The 22,077-nt window shown below is 50.9% G+C and overlaps 1 protein-coding gene across 4 annotated transcripts in view; it reads right to left on the bottom strand.

The window, feature by feature from the left end:
* Window positions 1–22,077, bottom strand: part of bbs9 (Bardet-Biedl syndrome 9) — a 103,165-nt gene that overhangs the window by 47,353 nt on the left and 33,735 nt on the right. For all 4 annotated transcript variants that reach the window (XM_086153869.1, XM_086153868.1, XM_086153870.1 and 1 more), the window contains 4 exons: window positions 18,791–18,931; window positions 18,347–18,442; window positions 18,002–18,174; window positions 17,549–17,701 (listed from right to left, as the gene is read on the bottom strand). In XM_086153869.1, the coding sequence (XP_086009995.1) occupies window positions 17,549–17,701; window positions 18,002–18,174; window positions 18,347–18,442; window positions 18,791–18,931 (563 nt within the window). The remainder of the gene's footprint in view (window positions 1–17,548; window positions 17,702–18,001; window positions 18,175–18,346; window positions 18,443–18,790; window positions 18,932–22,077) is intronic.

Genomic DNA, 22,077 nt, shown 5'->3' with positions numbered 1-22,077 from the left:
CATAGCTACAGATGGCATCAGAGAGCTACAGATAGCTAATAGGTAGGTGCAGATAGCGAATGGACATGTATGGATAGTTAACATTTAGATAGAGATAACGAACAGGAAGGTGGAGGCTGGAAACGGGAAGCCATAGGTTGCTAACAGAGGTGCAGAATGCTAACAGATAGCAATAGGTTGCTAAGAGGAGCTGACGGATTGTAATAGATAGCTGCAGGTATGAAAACTTAGGTATAAGTTGCAAGCAAACAGCGACGATTAGCAAACAGATAGTTTGAAGACAGCCTCAGGTGACTGAAAAAAAGATAAACAGCTAACAGGTAGCCTATAGTTAGCTAACATATGACAACAGGTGGCTTACAGGAAGAATATTCTTTAATTTAACAACATCGGAGAAAACAAGATGGCCTCCTCCAATCCTGCTGTGAGGCTTGGACACACACCAACGACACACACATGCACAACCAACCAGCGTTCATGCACAAATGCTAACAAATGTAGCGTAATGTCAGGTGCCCTTATCTACAAGCACACGACTAGATGCGTGCACGCACACATACACACACACGCACAGACACACACACACACCCTGATACCTATGTGGACGGTTGCCGTCCGTACCCGCTGACTGGACCGGGCCTCCAGCCGCCAGACTCAGCAGATCTGAACTAATTGATGGACGGCTTCCAGACCTGAACCCGTAGCTCCACCCCCCCCCCACCGGCACAGTGCGGGGCGGTAATCCCGCTCCCTGGGCCGTGGCGGGGGCTCGCAGGGCGAAGGCAGAGCCGGCTGGATTATGTTATTTTCATCAGCGTAATGGGGGGAAATGTTTGCGCTGGATTTATCTGTCGAGGCATAAAGTGTCAGCGCCGCTGGAAGATATCCAGGCGGCGTTTCCAGCCACATCTGGCCCTCGCAGCCGGGGCGGAGGAGGAGGAGGAGGAGCATTCTGTGTTAACCCAGCACTGTCCGGTGTGAGAAGAATTTTAAAACTGTCTGACAAGTAAAATACCTTGACTTGAGTTATTCTTATTCTGGGTTATTCCAAATCTCTGGTCAGGAAGCTCAATCTCGCTGTGAGCCGGGTGAACGAGAGCGGAGAGCAGGGGTTGCAGTGCCGATCCCGGGCCCGGTGGATGTCACGTTTCTGTTGATACCCTTTCAGTGTTGCCATGGCGATCAGCAGTCGCCATCTGTGGTGCCTTTGCAGACACTTGTCTGTTGCCCCCCCCAGCCACCCCCCACACAAACATTTTCATCGCTTTGCGTTCCCCGCTTCTGAGCATGCTCAGTGTTGACAAACGCCCCCCGACCCCACCTCCACGACGGTGGATCAGATGTCACAGCGGCGAGCCACGACTGACGCCAGCGCCAAGCTCATAAACGTTTCAGGGCTAGCAAAATGTTAGCGAGGGATCATCAGCAAGGGGGAGGATGAATCAAAGCCGGTAAAATAACAGCGAGTGTGCACGTGTGTGTGTGTGTGTACGTGTGTGTGCTGACAGATTAGATGTTTCCTGCTCAGTTCTCCATGGTAAGTAACATGGATGATCTCCAAGCCACATTCTGACACACACACACTGGAAAATATACGTAACATCATATATATAAATATATAAGTACATGTAGTGGAAACACACACACACACACACACACACGGAAGAAAGAAAACCATCCAGAGTGTTTCTTTCAGCAAAGGAAGAAAGTGGGAGGAAGAGAAGGTTGGTGATGAACGGGTGAATCAAGGCGGAGAAGGAAAGGTCAAAGGTCAATACAGAAGAAGATACAGGAAGAGAGTCTCACAGCCAATCAAACCAGAAGAAATAATCAATGACTAATCAATAGAAGTGACACCGTGGGGCAGAATCCTGATCAGCCCGCGACCAAAGATGGCCACCGGAGGACCTGTCGCGCTTCCAATCTGAAGGACAGCAGAGCGGCGTGGGATGAGAGGCGCGGATGACACAGCCAATCAGATGGGGATCGGGGGACGCTGATCAGTCCATCCGTTTCCAGCCCATCTATCAGAAACAAACACAGTCCCTTTATAATCCCAGTCCCCGTTCTATAATCCCACTACCTGCTCCCATGCAGACCTGCAGGGACCGGCCAGCGGAGGGCAGGTTGTGGCTTATAACCATGCTCCAGGAAACACAAAGCACACCTCTGAAGACATGGAAACACAGTGTGTGTGTGTGTGTGTGTGTGTGTGTGTCTGTTTGGGTGGGTGGGTGGGGGTTCCATCATCTTCATTAAAGAACCAATTAGTACCTCAGTTTCAAAATGGCTGGGATCAGTGAGCCCATTTCCTGATTCATACTCTTTTTGTCTCGCTCTCACACACACACACACACACACACACACACACACACACACACACACACACACACACACACACACACACACACACACACACACACACACACACACACTCTGCTGAGGGGTTGATGTCAGGAAGCTCATATTCATCCTCCGTACTGCTTTATAGGGCAGAGCCAATCACAGTTGTCATTGGGTCAGGAGGCGGGGCTTCACCTGAACCAGTCAACTGTCAATCACAGAGGCCACATATGGACACGTCTGCAATGGACATGCTGAGGGTTTTTTGTACAGAACATGGAGAACGTGGGGAGAACCCAGGCTGGGGAACATGGAGAGGCAGAAAAAAAATCATTTCCATTTTCTTTTCATATTTTAGAAGATCAATCGATGGCGTTTTGCTTTTAAAGATCTTTATAATGATGACCCTAAAAGCATCTTAATGTTTTCCAGATCTCAGTGACACTCATGTTCCATCACAGGAATCTTGCAACTCCAAAAACACCTCCATGTCCTCCTGTTTGCTGACCACTCTGTCTCCCCCCGCACCCAATCTCAGAGGAGGTGAGGCTCCACTGGCAGGCAGTCGGCACCAGGAGGAGGAGATGGAGGAGATCAGCATCTGATGGGCTGATAGAGGGACAGAGACAGTAATCGCCATTGTCCTCGGACAAAACACCGTCTACACCTCCAACTCGACTTGCTCCTCCACCTCCACCTCCACGCCCCTGGATAACATCGGTCTGGAGGGGCAGGAGAGTGAGGGAGGATGTTTGTTTGGTGGAGTCTCTCTGAGTGTTTATGAGGGAAGAGCTGCAGGGATCATGATCTGGGCTATCTGCTGCAGCATGGAGATCTGGAAGGAACCAATGGCAGCACAGCAGGGGGTTTTGGAGGGAGGGAAGTGGAGGAGTCCTGCAAATCACTCCATGACATGCACCTTATCATCTCAGAAGGATTAAGGGCTCCTCCTGCATGCCCAGGTTCTCCGTAGGTGTTCCAGCCAGCTTCTCCTACATGGGTTCTCCAAAAGTTCTGGAGACCACAATTTGTCCAGAGAGGAGGTGCTGAACCCCCCTGTATCTTTGACCACCCCCTCCATTTTTGACTCCATGCAGCTGAATATGACATGTGTGTGATAAAGACATACACACACACACACACACACACACACACACATATTCAGGGTGGTCCTGAGGGCCCCAGACGGAGCAGGGGACGAAATTACAGGCGGCGACCCACCGCAGAGACACCCAACCTGGGATTAACACCACGCCGGCTCCCAGCCTGCCGGCCGCCCCAGGCTGCAGGAGCTGACCTTCATGGGTTCAGAGCTGACCTCACAAACACACACACACACACACACACACACACAAACTCCGAGGGCCCACCCAGAGCTGAGGTAATGAGGGGGTTTGGTGGGTCCATGGGGGTGAGGGCGTCTGGTGTCCAGAAAAGCGGACGTTGTGTCTACGAGAACATTCGCCGTTCACACCTGGCGTGGGAACAAGTCCTGGGTGAGAAACCCCCGTCGACCGAGAGCCCCCCGCCCTGCGCCGCACGCCACCAGGGAGGATCTGCCCCCACGCCACTGACCCCCTCGGCCCCAAGAAATGTGTGCGTTTAAGACCGGGATTAAAACTCTGACTGGCACACCAGAGGAGGAAGCGGTGCCGTCTAATCCCTGGATTCTGGTCACATTCTGGCTGGTGATGGAGTGGTTGCCGTGGTGGTGGGGAGGGGACTCATTTTACACACTATATCACAATGTTTATCGCACACACACAACCACACACACACACACACACACATACGTTTCAATCTGTTTCCGATATGGTTTTAGATATTCTGTGGCTAATCTGGTAGTGATCATTAATCCTTCTAAATAAAGAAGGAGGTGGATGCTAGTTTATGAAAATAGATTATCAAATATCATATCCTTGCTAAGGAGGAGAGAGCATGGTTTAATCAATCAGATCAATGGAGGAGCTGATGGAACTGATCGGTGGTCAATGACTCAGTCTGATATGAATTGGGACAGGGGGTGGGAGAGCAACACACTGGAAAATACCCCTCTCTCACACACACACACACACACACACACACACACACACACACACACACACACACACACACACACACACACCTCATAAAGGGGGTCTGATTCAGCTGTTTGGAAGTGTGTTTGGGGTCAGAGGTCAAACACATACATTGACACCCCAAAGCAAGGGTCTTAAATCACTGCATGCACACACACACACACACACACACACACACACACGCGCAAACACATACTGATCAGTCTTGACACAAAAAACGCTCTGACAACCTCCCAAAGAGACCATGTCTGAGCGCGCGCACGCACGCACGCACGCACGCACGCACGCACACACACACACACACACACACACACACAGTTAGTGGAAGCGTATTAATAGCATGTGATGTGATTTAACCCAAGGGCCTGTTTCACCAGAACAGCTGCAGACTGTGTATGTGAGTGTGTGTGTGTGTGTGTGTGTGTGTGTGTGTGCGTGTGTTATTTGTTATAAATCCTCCACAATATATGAGCTCTGTCACTGCATCAAAGCAAAGAGAAAACAAGCCGGCATGGCTCTGTCACACACGCAACCACACACATATGCACTCACACACACACACACACACACACACACACACACACACACACACACACACAGCTACTCCTTTGCACACGTGAGCGCGGCTAAAATCTAATCTTCAGTTTAACGGAAACTGCGCCTTCTAGGAAAATGAGATGTCCGTGTTTATAATTAATAATATAATGCAATGAAGATGATGATTATGAACAGGAAGATGATTGTTATCACTGTGATGTCACTTCCTGCCCCCCCCCTTCCCCACAGACGATGCAGACTCCCAGCATTCTCATACAGCACCCCGTGTTTTAAGCCTCTGTCTGCCTGTCGCCGAGCCAACCAGACCATCGCCCGGAGTTCCCACGCAGCTGCTGTGACTGAGATATGTGTGTGTGTTTGCATGTGTGAGAGGGCCATGTCGGCATTTTTTCTCTAAAGCAGTGACAGTGTGTCTTCACACACGGTGACCTCCAGCTACAAGTCATCGCAGGTCATTAAAACTACAGTTCACCTGAGCAGACCAGAGGGGGGGTGGAACCCCAGAGGAGGAGCCGGCTGGAGTCACAGAGTGTGTATGAATTGGGAACAAACGTGTTTGTGTGTGTGTGTGTGTGTGTGTGAGTGTGTGTGACGTGCAGCCTGGCTTTATGATATTTAAGTCCTATTTGTTTCCAGCCACATCAAACAGAGTGGGAAAGATAACGACCCCGTCATAAAAATATCCTCTCGCTATTTTGGGACGCTTCTCTGTGTATGTGCTTCGCTTTGGCGGGGTGTTAGTGTGTGTGTGTGTGTGTGTGTGTGTTCAGTGTTTAGTCTGAGGCCATATTTAGTCTTTCTGCTCTAAGAAGAGGCCTATAATCACACAGAACCTTTCTCTCTATTCATTACATGTACACACACGTGTGCGTGCGTGTGTGCGCGCACACACAGACACACACAAGCACGCACACACGCACACACACACACACACACACACTGGCCTGTCATTAACAGTTTTACACTAACCTCCCAGGCAGCAAGCAGCACACACACACACACACACAACACAAATGAACGCACAATTTCATGCATGTGTTTCAGAGGATGAATATATGCCTGTATGTGCGCGAGCATGTGCACTCACACAAACACACAAGCACAGAATGCACGCGTGTGCACATACACAAACATCAGGTTGTAGCAAAAATGTGCAGACATTTACATGCACGTGTCCATTTCTAAAAAACGCTTGTAGCATGTGTAGGTTAACATGCGCAGGCATACACACACACACACACACACACACGCTGGCCGATCATTAGCAGCTCACACTGAACTCCAGGGCATCACACACACACACAAATTTTCATGCATGTGTCAGATATAAGGATGAATGCATGCAGCATGTGTAGGCTAATGTGTGCACGCACAAGGTTGCAGCAAAAATGTGCAGCCACTTTCATGCTCGTGTCCATTTCTAAAGATGAACGTATGAGGCATGTGCCGGTATGTGCACGTATGTGCGCACACAACCACACACACACTCACATATACACACAATGTTGCAAAGGGTTCCAGCATGTAGCACCATGTCTTCACTGAAACAGCAGGTTCCATCAAACTTCGGGTTTTAAAATTGTCCAGGTTTCCAAGCCGTCAGCCACGGGGCCTGCAGGGTTTCTGCTGGTGGAACCCGGAGACACAGGAGGCACATTCAGCAATGTCTGAGAAGATGATTCTCAGACAGCAGAACCCCTCCAGGTTCTCCTTTGAAACCAGAAAGTCCAGAGGAACCTGAACGCCTCATTGTACAATCTGTGTCTCCTTTGCAGCCACCATATTGTTTCTGGAGATTGAACGCATAATAGGTCTACTAGGTTGATGGAACGTGATGTTTGGAGAGGAGCATGGAGAACACATGCAAACACACACACACACACACACACACACACACACACCATTACGACGCCATTTCTCAATTTGGACATGTTAAGACCTTGAAGTCGTTCAATCGAAGCTCCAGAGGTTTGTGTGTTTGCAGTTCCTCCGCCGCCGTCCGCTGCGACCGGTGTGTGTGATTCTGAGCTCTGGTTTCCATTGAAAACCCGCCGCCGACCACGAACCCGTGACCAGCTCTGACGCTCCTGGATTTCCACATATTTGCGTCGTAGGATGAAGATGAGCTGCTGAAAATAAAGAATGCTTTTCTTCTGACGGAGTGCGACGGGAGCTTACAGGACTTTCCCAAAATGTAATATACACACAAACACACACACACACACACACTGCTTACATATGGCGTCCCTGCAGCCCAATAGTGAACCACACACTTGATGCAGTCCAGACTAGGGAGACCTGAGACAAGCGCGCGCGCACACACACACACACACACACACACACACACACACACACACACACACACACACACACACACACACACACACACACACACACACACACACACACACACAGGCCAGGTCTGAGGTGATGGTTTTGGTTGTGGTCCCAGTGAAAACGACACTAATTTGGAGCTAAGGAGCTCTGGAGGGCTGAGCCAACATTCCATGAACCTGCGACTGGAAGAGCCCAGATCAAAACCAACAGGGGCTAACGTGATCAGAGCTAAAGTTAGCATATGACTAACATACTAACACACACACAAAGACACACAGATCACGTTCGTTGACCACACACCCTTCAGTGTACAAGCATATCTCGGCAGACAACACACACTTTCATAATCATGAACATAAGCGACAAAGAAAACTTGCGGTAAATAAGTCGTACCCACAAACACACCCTTTTTTGCTGGGTGTGTGAGTGTACCTGATAGTATATGTGTGTGTGTGTGTGTGTGTGTGTGTGTGCGCGCGTGTGTCGCCCCCGCCATGTCTGTTTGCTTTTCTCTCAATGGCCTCCATTGAAGAGCGGAGGAGAGGAAGAAAGAGAGAGAGAGGAAAAATGAGGAGAACTCTGGGAATTCACTGCAACTAGATAAATATCCTCATCTAGTAGCGCAAGCACACACTCACTCACCTACACACACACACACTCACACACACATATGCACATGCACCCACAAGCTGATTACAGAGTAAATATGTGTCTTTACACAAATCACCCATTGTTTGCATGGAAATACACTCTCACACACACACATGCAAATGTACCCATATACACACACAGACAGACAGACACACACACATGTACATACATACATACGCACACACCCAAACGCAATCATAGACACACGAGCACGTGCAAATATACACACACACCATGTGCTGCCTGGTTGAGTTGGGGAGTTCTGGGCGCCCCCTTGAGGTCAGAGCTAATGCTAGTGCTAATCCCGGAGTTTGTTTCTTTTCACGGAGGCGGCCATGTTGGTCACGCAGGAAGTCCTCACCGCCAATGTTTCCACGCTCCTTGAGAGACGTTTATGTTTTGATATAAACGGCTGTTTCATCCTCTGCTCCCTCCTCGCTCCCCCTTAGCTCCCGCCTCCCCCTGTCTATAATCCATTAGCCACAGCCGTGTCTCTGGACCCGTGTCTGATGTTCTGCAGGAAAAGACCTGCCAGCTTTTCTCCTGCTGCAATGTTTACAGTGTGGCGCAGGAGGCGGCTTGGAACAGGAGGTAGAGCAATCGTGTTTGGAACCGAACATTCCTGGTTCGATTCCCGGCTTCCCCTAGTGTGTCGAAGCGCTATTGAGAAAGACACTGAACCCCAAACTGCTCCCCTGGGGCTGGTGGACGGCAGACTACTGCTCATGGTTCATCCATGATAAGTTAATTGCAGAGAACTAATTTCCCCATGGGGACTGATAGATTATTATTTTAACACGGTGACGGTGGGTTCTGCGCTAGAAGTTTAGGAATCAACCTGAGAACCAACATCCAGTCTTGGTTCTTGAACCTCAAAGCTTCATCTTCATCCAGCCTGTGCTAACTGTGGACAGACAATCCAACACGGTATATTTGCACACTCTTGTTCTCTGTGATGACACTTTAGCCTTCTGAGTTCTGTTGCCATGGATATGGCATCGATCTCTCCGGTTCCTTTGAGGTAGAGAGCCTGGAGAACCAGGTCGGAGAACATGGAGGGAACCGAGACAGGAGACCATCTCTGCGGAACCGGAAGGAAAACAAAAAGACAGAACAGAGAGGCCCAAGTTCCTCCAGGTAGAAGCGCACCTATACATGCTCTTATTGGAGTACTCCTTTGTCTTTCTTGAAGACAGGAATTGAAGGACAATAAAAGATGAAGCTCAGTCATGAGATGCTCAGAAGAAAGTTCTGAAGTTTGAAGTTAAAAAGGATCAAAGAAAGTTGTTCCCTATGTTTCTAGATGCTGATCTTTGGTCCAACACAGGAAGTGACATCGTTCCGCCAAAGCCAAACACCATAATATGAAGTTCTTGAGATGCTATCCAAACTGCGGAGGTAGAGAACCCAGCTCACCCGCTGAAGAACCATGTCCAGCCTCTGTCGTTTCTTCCCCGTCCAAGAACCTCTTTTGTCGTCTCCTAAAAATTGAAAGAAACCAGCCTGTCGTCTGCAAAGAGGATGACTTTGGCTGAAAGCCCTGACACGCCTCAGAGGTTCTCCCTCGGTTCCCCAGCAGTTGGCGCTGCAGCCTGGAGAACCTCCGCCCGAGTGGAACGCTTTAATTAAATCGGAGAGAGATGAAAAAAGTCTTTGAGCTTTTGATCTGGTCTGAGCGTGGAGAAACTTATTAAACCTCCCTGGGAGGCGGCGAGGAGCAGGGCCTGCTGGGAGAGGCTCCGCCAGGTTCTCCGCTCTGATTAAAGGGACCGCCAGACATTCGCTTTTACTGATTCATTCATTTTTTCTTTTCTCGGTTCTCGTCAGCTTTTCTCCCTCTTCATCTTCCATCTCCTTCCATCCCAGAACACTTGAGTTGTTTGCATCTCCATCACCTCTTCTTCATCCATCCCTTTGTTTTGTTTCCTCTTTGAGTGATCCTGTTCTCCTTCCGGTTCTCCGGTGGACCGTCAAGATCTGGTCCACGTGTTTCCTGGCCCCCCGCACCCGACCCCCAACTCGTTCCCAGACGGCAGGGAGCAGATCAATGAGAACTGAAAGGGGGGACGTTAGAAGTAAAAAGAAGAGGATAAAAGTGTGACTGGCTCTTTGATTGGCTGGTGGGATCAGAGGACAGGAAGGGGCGGGCCTTCGGCCGCCGTCAATCACGTCTCTTTTCATATCGCCGTCTCTTCATCTTCCGCCGTTTGATTGTTTCGTCTCCGAATTCGACTCGTGGCGTCTTTGAGATCCGGGACATCAGAGGGTCCTTTTAACTCCTCCCCTTCGCCCCCCATGAAGCCCGTCCAGCTCCACCTCCGATGAAGAAGAACTCCTCTGGCAGGTCTTCTGTCTGGCCGATGAAGGCAATCACAGATGTTTCATCCTCCTTTGTTCGTTCATCTCCTGGGTACCGCAGGTTCCGGACCCGGAAATAAAGTCGACCATCACACAGCGTTTTTCTAAAGGCCGTGTCACCGCAGAAGAACCCGGGGTCTTCAGGAGAAACATCTGGTCCAAGATGACAGATGAGGAAGAAGCCTCTGAACTTGAGCCTCCTGAACCATCTCAGGTCCATGCAGGTTATCGGTCCAGGTTCTGGAAGGAGGTGCAGGAATTGGCACAAGGTCTGAGATCCAGTCTTCTGTAGTCAATGTTGTGGTCAGAGGTCCAGGGTTTGGTCAGAGCTCAAGGTTCTCAACAGAGGTCTGGGATCTGGTCAGAGGTCCAGGTTTTGGTAGCAGGTCCAGGTACTAGTCAGAAATCCAAGTTCTGCTCAGAGTTCATGGATTTGGCAAGAGGTTCAAGCTCTGGCCAGAGGTGCAGCTTCTGGTCAGAGGTCCAGGTTCTGGTCAGAGATAATGGATTTCGAGAACGTCCCTCCCTGGTGGTTCAATGGAGGTGACGTTGCAGTTCCAGCAGGTTCATGTTCCTCTGGTGGAAGAATCTGTGATGATGAGTCTCATGGGTCGGCTGGTGAAGGAACCTGATGGGTGAAGATCTGAGCGTCGTACATGGAGATGACCCAAGGTCCAACTTGTGGGATAGAGACCTCCGATCTGATGACTAACCTGCCTTAAGGCAAACACCTGGCAACGGTATCCCAGAGAGTGTGTGTGTGTGTGTGTGTGTGTGTGTGTGTGTGCGTGCGTGTGTGTGTGTGTGTGTGTGTGTGTGTGTGTGTGTGTGTGTGTGTGTGTGTGTGTGTGTGTGTATGTGTGTGTGTGTGTGTGTGTGTGTGTATGTGTGTGTGAAGCTAGGTGAGCTTTTGGTGTGGTTCTTCGTCAGGAGATAAAATTGGCCAAAGACTTTGTCTGGGAGGCAATCCCCCCCCCAACAACATTGCGTGCGCGCGCGCACACACACACACACACACACACACACACACACACTCTCTCTTTCTCTCTCTCTGAATGAAGCAATGGTGGTCTGGTGTGTTTTCTCTTGGACGGGCTTTTTGAGTCCTGACTGTCTTATCAATGAGGGGCTGTCTTTCATGCTGCTGAGTGATACTGAGTGTGTGTGTGTGTTTGTGCGTGTGTGTGTGTGTGTGTAGGTGTGTGTGTGTGGAGACAACAGAGAGGAAGTTTCTTGGCTCCAATCGACACTTTAATCTGATACACAAACGCACTGCGCCGGAGAGCCTGCCATTCACACACATACACGCATGCACACACGCACAAACACACACACACACACACACACACACATGCTGAATGAAGCCAGACTAGATGTGTAAAAACATCAGAAAGCAGTGGTCTAGGGAGGTTTCCTGATATTTGTGTGTGTGCACACTTACTTTTTCAGGAGTGTGTGTGTGTGTGTGTGTGTGTGTGTGTGTGTGTGTGTGTGTGACATCTCCCTGACTGCACTGTTCAAACGAACGTCTCTCCATCTCCAATTTCCAACATATTGCATTATGATTGTTATTATTCATATTTATCTATAATACCTATTACCCTACAAAATATTATAGAAATATATTTCTACTTCCTGTTACCAAGAGGCAGGGCTTAGCCTGGCAAGGATTTTATAATCAAAGACATATCAAGTGCATTGCTTTACGGATGATAGTGTATGTGTGTGTGTGTGTGTGTGTGTGTGTGTGTGTGTGTGTGTGTTTCCGTGCTCTGGGTTCCTCCTCACCAAAACATCAGTGTGCGTGGAAGGTGCTTCTAGCAATCCCCTAATCCAGACTGTGCACTTCCTGTCCAGACCTGAACCAGGACCAGAACCACGACTGACCGGTCCAGCTCCATGGTCCCCCTGGTGTGGGTCTCCACACACACACACACACACACACACACACACTCTTGAAGGACACATCACCAAAAACAAACAGCTCTGAATGAGAAAACACATAAATGGCCAGATGAAACACGAGCGCACACACACACACACACACACACAACACACACACACACACACACACACACACACACACACACACACACACACACACACACTCTGTGGGGTGTCCCGGTGGAGGTCCGGGTCTCCACAGTGGGATCTGTGTTCCGCCGTGCCCATTGCTCCATTTGAGGGCTGGATAAATCAGCCGCTGTCTCCCAGAGGCCTCCATTAGGGGCCCCCTGGGGCCCGCGCCGGCCCGTCACTCACCCTGTCACTCAGCACAACCCCCCCCCCCCCACACACACACACCTACCCACCCCTCCCTCCTCCCAGCGTTTGAACTGGTAATTACAGGGAAGCCGAGGCCCCGGCCACCAGACAGCCGTACAGGCTAGTCCGCCGCTAATGCTAACACTAACAAACGGCGGACGCTGCAGCGGCGGGGAAAATATTTATGGAACCCCCCCCAACTCCATTTCCACAAACTCATTTTTGAGCGAGTTTTTATGCCTGTGAGTGACAGCCCCCCCACGCCCCCCCTTGGTCCCACGCCCCCCACCTTCACCTGGCGAGTGTCATGTGAACCCGCTGCAGATTCATCAAACGCCAGTTAGAGGGGAGAGTGTAAAACACAGGGGCCGCCATGACTGATGGCTTTTTAAAGGTGGTGGTGGTGGGGGGGGGCTGGTGTCCGACACGTTACAAACAATCATTCATGGGTCCCACTTCATCCGCGGCCTCATCCATCAAGAAGTGGCGGCCGGTCAAAGGGTTCAAACATCGGGTGTATTTTGGAATGCAGCCACTGCGCTCCGCTAGCAGTGCTAACGGAGCGCGCTCGCGGATGAAAAAGCACACACACACACACACACTGGCCGGCTCTCAGGAATTCATGAATAAAATATCGGGCCATAAAGGCAGCGTGAACAATGGAAATATTATCCTCCGGCCCAGGCCGCTCTTATCTGGGCGCGGGGCGGCGACGCATGCGGCACACACCACACACCACTAACGAAGGGGTCCCCCCCCCCCCCGGACCCCGGACACACACACACACACACACACACCGATCGGGTAAGATTGATGCAGAAAATGCGCGGCGCAGACGTTCCAAATGAAAGAGGTGCCTGCTTCACTGGCATTCCTGATTGGCCGCACATTCCTGCGCTGCGAACAGCGCTGGGACGGCCGCACGGGCGCCGCCACCGCCGCCTCAGGTAAACACCGTCTGGCCTGTCGCCACTGGCAGGCTGGGTGATGATGTGACAGAGGTAACAATGGGCGTCGAGGTGAGGGGGAGAACTCTGTGGTTCCTCGGGGGGGGAGAACCCGCGAGAAGTGAGCCCTCCTCAAGACCACCTCCGTCCTCGTCCTCACAGAACCGGCTCTTCAGGTGGTTGCTGGTGATTGGTGGCCACGATCAATAACTACTGAGGAATTGCAGGGAAATAATGGCATTTCCAGGGCGTCTCCATGCTCTCCTGCCTCAGTTTCACTTCCTGGGTTCCCCCCATGTTCTCCACACACACTTTGCATTCCGGTTTTCCCTCCTCTTCTTCACCTTCCCACAGTGAAGTTGACTCCTGACTCAGTCCCCTCTCCCCCAACCTCTCCGCCCCCCCCGGCCGCCATGAATTATTAATTGTGCATGCTCATCACTCTTCCGACCGGCCGTCGATACTCTCCATTATGGCGTCTTGGATACATTTCACGGTGTATAATGTGTCCGAAACTTCCCGCACACCAGCCGCCCGATGGCGGGAAGCAAGGCAGACGGACGGGGAGAGAGAGTGTGTGTGTGTATGTGTGTGTGTGAGAAGAGGGAGGCAGTGATGGACAGGAGTGACAGCAGAAAAAGATCTGGTTCTGATAGCTAGACAGACCAGATCGGCGGCGGGTGACGAGTTACCGGGTATCAGATTTCCAGGACGTGTCTTGGTTGTCATTGTTCTAGGTTTTCGGTCTTCCTCCCACAATCCAAAACCAGTAGGTTCACTGAAGACTGAGATTGACAGCTGAAGCTCCCTGGTTAAGCCCAGCTCCTCATGGCAGCGACAGCTGTGATTGGCTCTGAAGCCCCCATTCTTAGCCGTGCAAGATGTGGGAAAAAGCCTCGCAGATCAGTTCCACATCTTACACCCGGCCTTCGAGTGCCTCCCATCGGGTCGCAGACTCGGTTGCCCCGCCTGCAAAACCCAGAGAAGGGCAACCCGTGTCCCCAGAGCCGCCCAACTCCTCAATTCCCAGCAACACAGCAAACCCCTCATTGCCATACCAGCCCCTAATGCCAAGTGTTAGAAAACCCCAAAGAACGCAAATTGTAAATCTTGGTTTGGGTTTAAAAACCCGGAAGGGGACGTGGCGTGGCTCAGTGGCGAGCCTGATATATTCATTACATACATGCAGGGCGCATGCAAATGCTTATTATGTAAATGCAGAGCTTACTTCATAGTCTATTACCAATGGTACATTTGGCACAATTCTGCACAGAAATGTATTATACCCATATTATATATATATATTTACCCATATATTTATCTATGTTCACAATTTGATGCTGTTCCCCCATGTACCCCTCCCTACTGCTCCTCTGGGAGAAATAAATATTTTTCTGATTCTGATACAGTTGATGAATAGAACTCTGTTTGACGGCTACTGAGGTCTGTTTTGAGCCAAAGGTGTAAATAAACAAACAAATAATTCATTAAATCTTCACCAAGTCATTAAGTATAAATACTTAAAATGAAAAAAATAAAAAAACATCCATGATTCCAAAAAAATCAAACTATTTACGGTCGAAGATCAAACGGAGTGGAAAGAAAAAAAAAAACAAAAGTCTGAGTGATTTCAGCGTTTCATCCTGAAGTCCAAATGAGAAGGGAGACACGAGCCCAAGGGGGCAGCCAGGACGCCCCGACCTTTGACCCCTTATATAAGTGTGTGTTGAATGACATGAGCGTGCTGCTCCTCACTGATCACAGGGTGCACAGCAATGACGCCATGACGTAGCATGGCCTCGCTACGCTAACAAGAAGACACATATACTATCTGCCTGCATCACACACACACACACACACACACACACAAAATCACCGAGTGCAGATGCAGTTACACCCTCCCATAAGTCAAAGTTAAAGAAAGGGTGAAACAAAAGCTTAATAGCTGCTTTGTTTTTGAAAACCAGCTCGACACGGACCACAGCCACGGCAACCACACACGCACACACACACACGCACAGCCACATGCACACGCAGGCACACACACACACACACACACACACATAGAATGAAGTCATGTATGTTTCAACAGATAAAAGTTGGTGCTAGTTTAATTACACATGAGAGTGTGTGTTAGTGCACGCGTGCATTTGTGTGTGTGTGTGTGTGTGTGTGTGCGCGTGTGCAACAGGGTGTGAGCTCACAGCTAATCACCTTAAGACAGGAAGTCCATAAATCATCAGAATACAGCTCTCACACTGTAAATCTACGCAAACACGTCAACACCGTGTATGTGTGTGCGCGCACGTGTGTGTGTGTGTGTGTGTGATGGAGAGTGCGCGCGAGCAAGTAAGTGAGAGAGAGAGAGAGAGAGAGAGAAAGAGAGAGAGAGAGAGAGAGACAGGGGAGTGTAAGTTAAGCGAGTGAGTTATTGAGAGAGAGAAAAGAGAGTTTGACTCTTGGAGGTGATTTTTCACTCCTCGAGACTCGGGATATGTGTGTTGCTGTGGCAACAGGTAAGCGGTCCTCCTGGCCCCGTCACGTCCTCGCACTCTGCCCGGAGGGTTTTATGTTTCTTTTCTTCTTTTTTTTCTTCCAGGCAGACAGGGATATCTGGGTGAAATATGTGGTGCTTCTGCACGCCGAAGGGTCTCCGCTGGAGTCCAACAGAACCCGGATCCAGGGCATCAATCAAGCGTTTCCTCCACCAGGGAAACGGCGTGTCCGTCATGCGGACGGCGAGCAGCGCCGGGACGCCGGGCGGCAGCGGATGAGATGCAAGCGGAGGATGATGAAAAGCAGATTCTCCCGCAAGAGAACAAACACAACATCCCATAAAACACGGACCCCGAGGACTGTTTGGAGTTCTCGCGGTTCTGTGGGCGTTCGCAGGGGGATCATTTTCACAGGCACGCACGTTAGGTCATAGCTAGCAACACGGCTAGCATCATGGCTAAAACGGTAACCAGCACCATGGATAGCAACCTATCTGTCATCATGGCTAGCATCACAGTAAGTTAGATAACTAGTATCATGGTGAACAACGTGGCTAATATCAAGGCAAGTAACCTGACAACAGTATGGCTAGCATCATACCTCGTATCACGGTAAACAACAGAGCTAATATAAAAGCTAGTCATGTGATAGCGTCATGGCTCTCCACATAGCTCGTAACCTACTTAGCATATCGGTTAGCAACATAGCTAGTATCACATCAAGCAACGGCACTAATAATAAAGCTAGTAATATGGGAGCACCATGGCTCTCAATATAGCGAGTACCCTACATAGCTCCTATCGTGCGAAGCAGCAGAGCTAATATGAAAGTTAGCAATGTGACAGCATCATGGTTAGCAACATAGCAAGTAACCTGACAAGCATATTGGCTTGTGTTGTAGCTAGTATCACAGATACGATAATAACTAACACCATACCTAGCATCAGAGGTAGTATTACAACTAGTATTATTACTTGTAATAATGTAATATGAATGAATATGCTGCTACCAGCTAGCATCATAAGTAGCATAACAGTAGCAAATACAACTGCTAGCTCATTACTCAAGAACTGGAGGACATCTTGGTCAGAGATTGCACGACACACACTCACACACACAGAGCTCCTGACACACAGACTGCACAGCCGTTGTTCTTCATCACATTGATGATGAGTTTTAAGTCAGGTGGACGTCGGCGTGGCGTTCTCTGTATCGGAACCATAAATCACCCCGACCTAAAGGATCCAGAGACGACTCATCGCCCTGCTGGTCCGGCCGCCAAGAAAAGCATCGTTCTCACGCCGTTCCCCCGCGGTTCCCCCGCCTTTCCCTCGTTCCCCCCGCCCCCGCCTCAGCTGCAGAACCAGAACCACGTGCGGACGATTCATCACCGCCTCCGCCGGCTGACGGATACGTTCAACTCTAGTGAGGACCTGGGTCCGAGTCCGAGCTGCGCCCACCGTCCGTCCTCTCCCCGTGGTGACAATCACCGTAGAGATCGCCGAGCGGTCCTACCTGGGTGTAGGTGGCGTCCAGGAGCGTGTCCAGGTTCTGCAACGGCGCTGGCGTCTTGTCTTTGAAACGGGTCAGCAGGCGGCGCTGGATGGCCCTGAACTGGACCGCCCGCTCCGCCAGCAGGTCCTGGTACTGCTGGGCACTGACGCGTAGCTGAACACACACACGCACACACACACACACACACACACAAAATCAGTTGATGAAAGGGTGAGTGAAGTCTTCAGAAGAAACCTTTAGTTTTCTAAAGACTTTCATCATTTTAATTGATCTGCAGATACAAAGCGGAGCCTCCCTCCTCCCTCAAGGCTTCCACCCCATAATCTTTGGATGAATATGGGATGTTTGACGGAGTCAAGTGGGAGTGGAAGAGCGTGGAGTGGATCCCATGAATTTCTTATGTATCACGAGTAAAGCCAATCATAGTTTGTGCGTGCGTGTGTGTGTGTGTACCTGGAAGTGGTGATCTACAGACAGAAAGTAGTCCTGCAGGGGGATGGGCCCGCCGAAGCTCTTCTTGAAGTCCCTGATGCCCAATTTGGAGAAGTGGCGGTCGAACCTGTGGACCAGCTCCTTGGCCACCAGCCACATGTCCTCGAAGGAGTCACTCTGGATGCGGTAACGCTCTGACACACACACACACACGTGTACACACACATAGAGGCAGACAGTTACTGATGGACGGTTGCAGTATATTTGTCCGACAGAGCCATTTTTTGTGAAGGAGCTGCGAAGAAGGTGCTAATTGTTGGGGAGGGGGCGGAGCCTCGGTAGCGTGGCCGCGCCCGTCAAACTCACGGGAGGTCTTGGACGCCACCAGGGTAACCTTGGCTCCCGACAGGAACTGCAGGGCCAGGCTGTTCCCCTCCTTATCTTCGCTTTTCGCGGAGAACTCTGCGGAGAGACAGGGAAGACGATGAAGACAGATATGGCAGGCTATCGCGATTCAGGATGCCGGCGAGGCCGAGCGAGAACCGCCGCGCTCCGAGACACACACACACATGCGCGCAGACACAGGCAGGGGCAGAAGACGCCACACACACACCGGGGCCGCCACTCAGACTACGGAGCTGCCGGTGGGAGCTGATCGTTAGATAACCGGGGCTGAGGAGACGCTCACACACCCACACACACACACACACACACGTACATACACGTACACACATGGAAGTGGATGATGGCGAGAGCCAGTGTGACTGCATGTGCACAACGTGTTCCCTGTGTGTGATGGCAACATCTCACCTGGGAAGATGGCGCGGAGGTCAACAGGTGGCTGGTTGGTTTCCATGGTGATCTTGAACTTGGCAGCTTTGGCTGGCGAGGAGGGAACACACACCAGCGCCAGAGGGAGACTGAACTGGGCCTGCAGAACCCGCGGGACTCCTGGGAAGTACACACACACACACTTAAAAATTCAAAATGGTGGGAGGTGAAAATGGCGGGCACCATTACAGGAAGTGAAAGTGGTAGCAGGATTCCGAGCTTCCCGGTGCAGCCGACCCAGAGTAAAGATGGCTGTAGGAATGGGAAGAACCAGTTTACAAAATCATCTCGAACACCATGTTCTTAGCTTTAGCTGCGGAGCTAACATCCACAAGCGAGCACTTCCCTTTGATTTAAAGATTAAAAGCTACAGTCCCGCCAAATTAAACACATCTTCCTCTTCCAGTTTCCCACTGAAATGAAAACGAGAAGATCTTCTTCTTCTTCTTCTTCTTTCGGCTTTTTAAATGAAAACGAGAAGATGATTTTCGGAATTCAGCCACCGGCTAACGCTACATTACAAGTGTCGGTGCTAACCAAGGCGGCCAGGGTGTAAAATAATCAGAGAACTTCTCTCATTTCCTGCTTTCCCTCCCCTTGAAGTGGCGCCCGTCTCCGCTGCAGTCCCTCAGGGCAAATCAACCCGGGGAAGGGGTTTTTTGGGGGCGGGGGGGACCCCATCGTCTCGGGGCTTTCTCTCCAAACAGCTCCTGCGCTAACATCTGTTAGCACAGTCAACAGTGCAGATAGTCGGATTACGCGAGTATCTGAGAGCTACGAGGCCCGGAGACTCAACATCAACACCGGGGGGGGGAGAAGGGTGCTGGGGGGGGCAGGTCCGAAGGGGAAGTGGGAGAAGGGGGGTTCTAGGAGAGAACAAACAGTGAGTAGAACGGGGGCCAACTATAACCTTGTCCACAGTGGGAGCAGCGCTGAGCTTGGCAGAAAACTACGCTTAGCTAGAATAACAGAGAGGGGGTGGGGGGGTCCAGAGTGAGTGAGTGAGGGAACAGGCCGGAGGAGGGAAGTAAAACAGCGTGAGCTGGCGGAAGAGGAATAGCAGCGGGGTGAGGAGGGGGTGAGGTCCTAATTGCAGGAGGTTCCAGGCTTGCAGCCGATGGTAACGACGACTGATTGAATGAATAATTCAGTTGGGTGGGATTCCATGAAGCGGGGGCAGGTGGAGGTCTGGAGGAGAACAAGATGAAGGGTTTCCTCGGACAGAAGCGATCGAACTTTGAGGAACACCTTCGACTGTGTGAGGAGAAGCCGTGGTGGAGCAGGATGGAGGAACCACGGAACATCCAAGACCCAAAATGGCCGCCCGCGGACCTGCTAGACGTAGCACCTGCAGCCTCCAGCCCAATGGAAGTCTCTGGAGAATCTGCATTGCTCTAGAGGAGCGGGTAGACTGCCAGATCATGTATCTCAGGTGGAACGTGGTGTCCATAGATGTCAGAGGGTCCCGGTCAGGAGGTGTACCCACCCATCTGCAAGGAGACCATCTTCCTGGGCTGCAGTGGGATTCTTGTAGCTCCCCCACAGAGGAGAACCCGGTCGACCATATTTGTAGTTTTAAAATCTGACAACCTAGAAGGGGCTGTTGGGTTTTTACAGATTTTCAAGGATATCTGCATGGCAGGTGAACGGGGGAGAGGAGGAATGATATTGGGGGGCGGAGCCAAGACAGGGGGAGGGGCTGAGATGGCGGCCTGGGGGCCAGGGCCAGGGAAAGGCCATGGGAAACATTTTTCCGTCTCAAACTTAGCACCGCCATTTGCTCGTTACCACTGTGTGTGTGTATGTGTGTGTGTGTGTGTGTGTGTGTGTGGGTGTGTGCGCGCACAAGTAAATCTCACCTTCTCCCGCTCCACCTACATTCCCAGGCTGCGGTTACACCCATCCGTACGCACACTTTACCTGCCTGTGTGTGTGTATGTGTTGTGTGTGTGTGTGTGCATGCGTGTGTGTTTCTACAGTTTCATGGCGTTCGTTCCTCCACGGCGTGGTTTTACAGCGAGCGCCGGAATGTTCCACGGCAGCTGCTTTTCATTAGAACCTATAGATATGTTGGGGGGGAACCACTGATTCAGAGAGTTTTAGTCTGGATTGGACCATTTCATTGAAAATGTGTGTGTGTACGTGTGGGGGGAGCTGGCTAAGTCTATTTCCAAAATTGCGCAAAACTGTGCGACAGGTAATACATGCTAGCAGACATCCCATAATGCTTGCTGCTTTCCTCTGCCTCTGAGTTTCAGGTGTCAATCAACCTGCGTGGTGAGCAGGCAGACCTGCGGGTCCTCCTGCCTCCACCTTGCAGGAAAGCCGGGCTGCGTCTCTTGGAGGTGGCGGCCAATGATGTCATCAGCAGTGCCTGATTGGACGGTGTCGACGCACCGTAATCACTTCCAGGCGCTGCAGCTAAGGACGGTTCGATGTTGCCGTGGCAACATACAAACCCTGGCAACCCCTGTTGGCGAGGAGCTCCATCTATCGCTGTGTGTCTCTGACCCTTCGACCTTTTGACCTCAACAGACGCAGCGTAATCACTTCCAGCCCCTGCAGGGGTCGTCACGGTGACGATGACGGAGACATCCCAGTGCTGCCGTGGCAACAAGCGGACCTCACGGCAGCTCCTTGTTCTTCCATTTGGCCACCGCATTGTAAATATTCAAGTGGAGGCTGTTTCCGACTTAAATTTACAGTTTGTAGCAGAAGTCACTTGACCTCTGACCCCTGACCCCTGATGCAGCTCCACTGTATACACAGGACTCTGAGTGATTATTTGAGTGTGTGCGCAATAGTGAGTGTGTGTGTTGGCGGGAAACATGCAGATAGAGAGGGAGAGGCCACGGTTTATTTGAGAAGAGGACCGACGTACAGGATCGGTTTCTTAGCACAGCTGCAGTGATGTCAGCCTCGGGTGTGTGTGTGTGTGTGTGTGTGCGCACACAAGCACACCCGTCACTACGGAGACGATAAAGAGGTGGCAGGAGGAAGAACATCACCCGGTCCTGGCCTGAACATTAAAGGGGTCCAAGACGAGCGCCTTCCACGCTACGGTGGGGTCACGCATCCCTGCTGATTGGACGATTCACACTCCCACTTCCTGCTTTGGGACTCTGTGGTTCATGTGGGGGGGAAATGGAAGTGGGGTCCAAAAAACATCCCACCTGTGTCATCACAGAACTGCCTTAAATATATATTTAAAAAAAAAACGATCGAGTCATGTTCGCTGAAAGCACTTGGCCGGAATCGCCGCATAT

This window comes from Fistularia commersonii, chromosome 10 (assembly GCF_037954325.1).
Source record: "Fistularia commersonii isolate RoL2024-O1a breed Wild chromosome 10, RoL_Fcom_v1.0, whole genome shotgun sequence".
NCBI lineage: Eukaryota > Metazoa > Chordata > Actinopteri > Syngnathiformes > Fistulariidae > Fistularia > Fistularia commersonii.
Note: the sequence above shows the minus strand (reverse complement) of the source record. Positions and strands in the feature narration are given on the sequence as shown.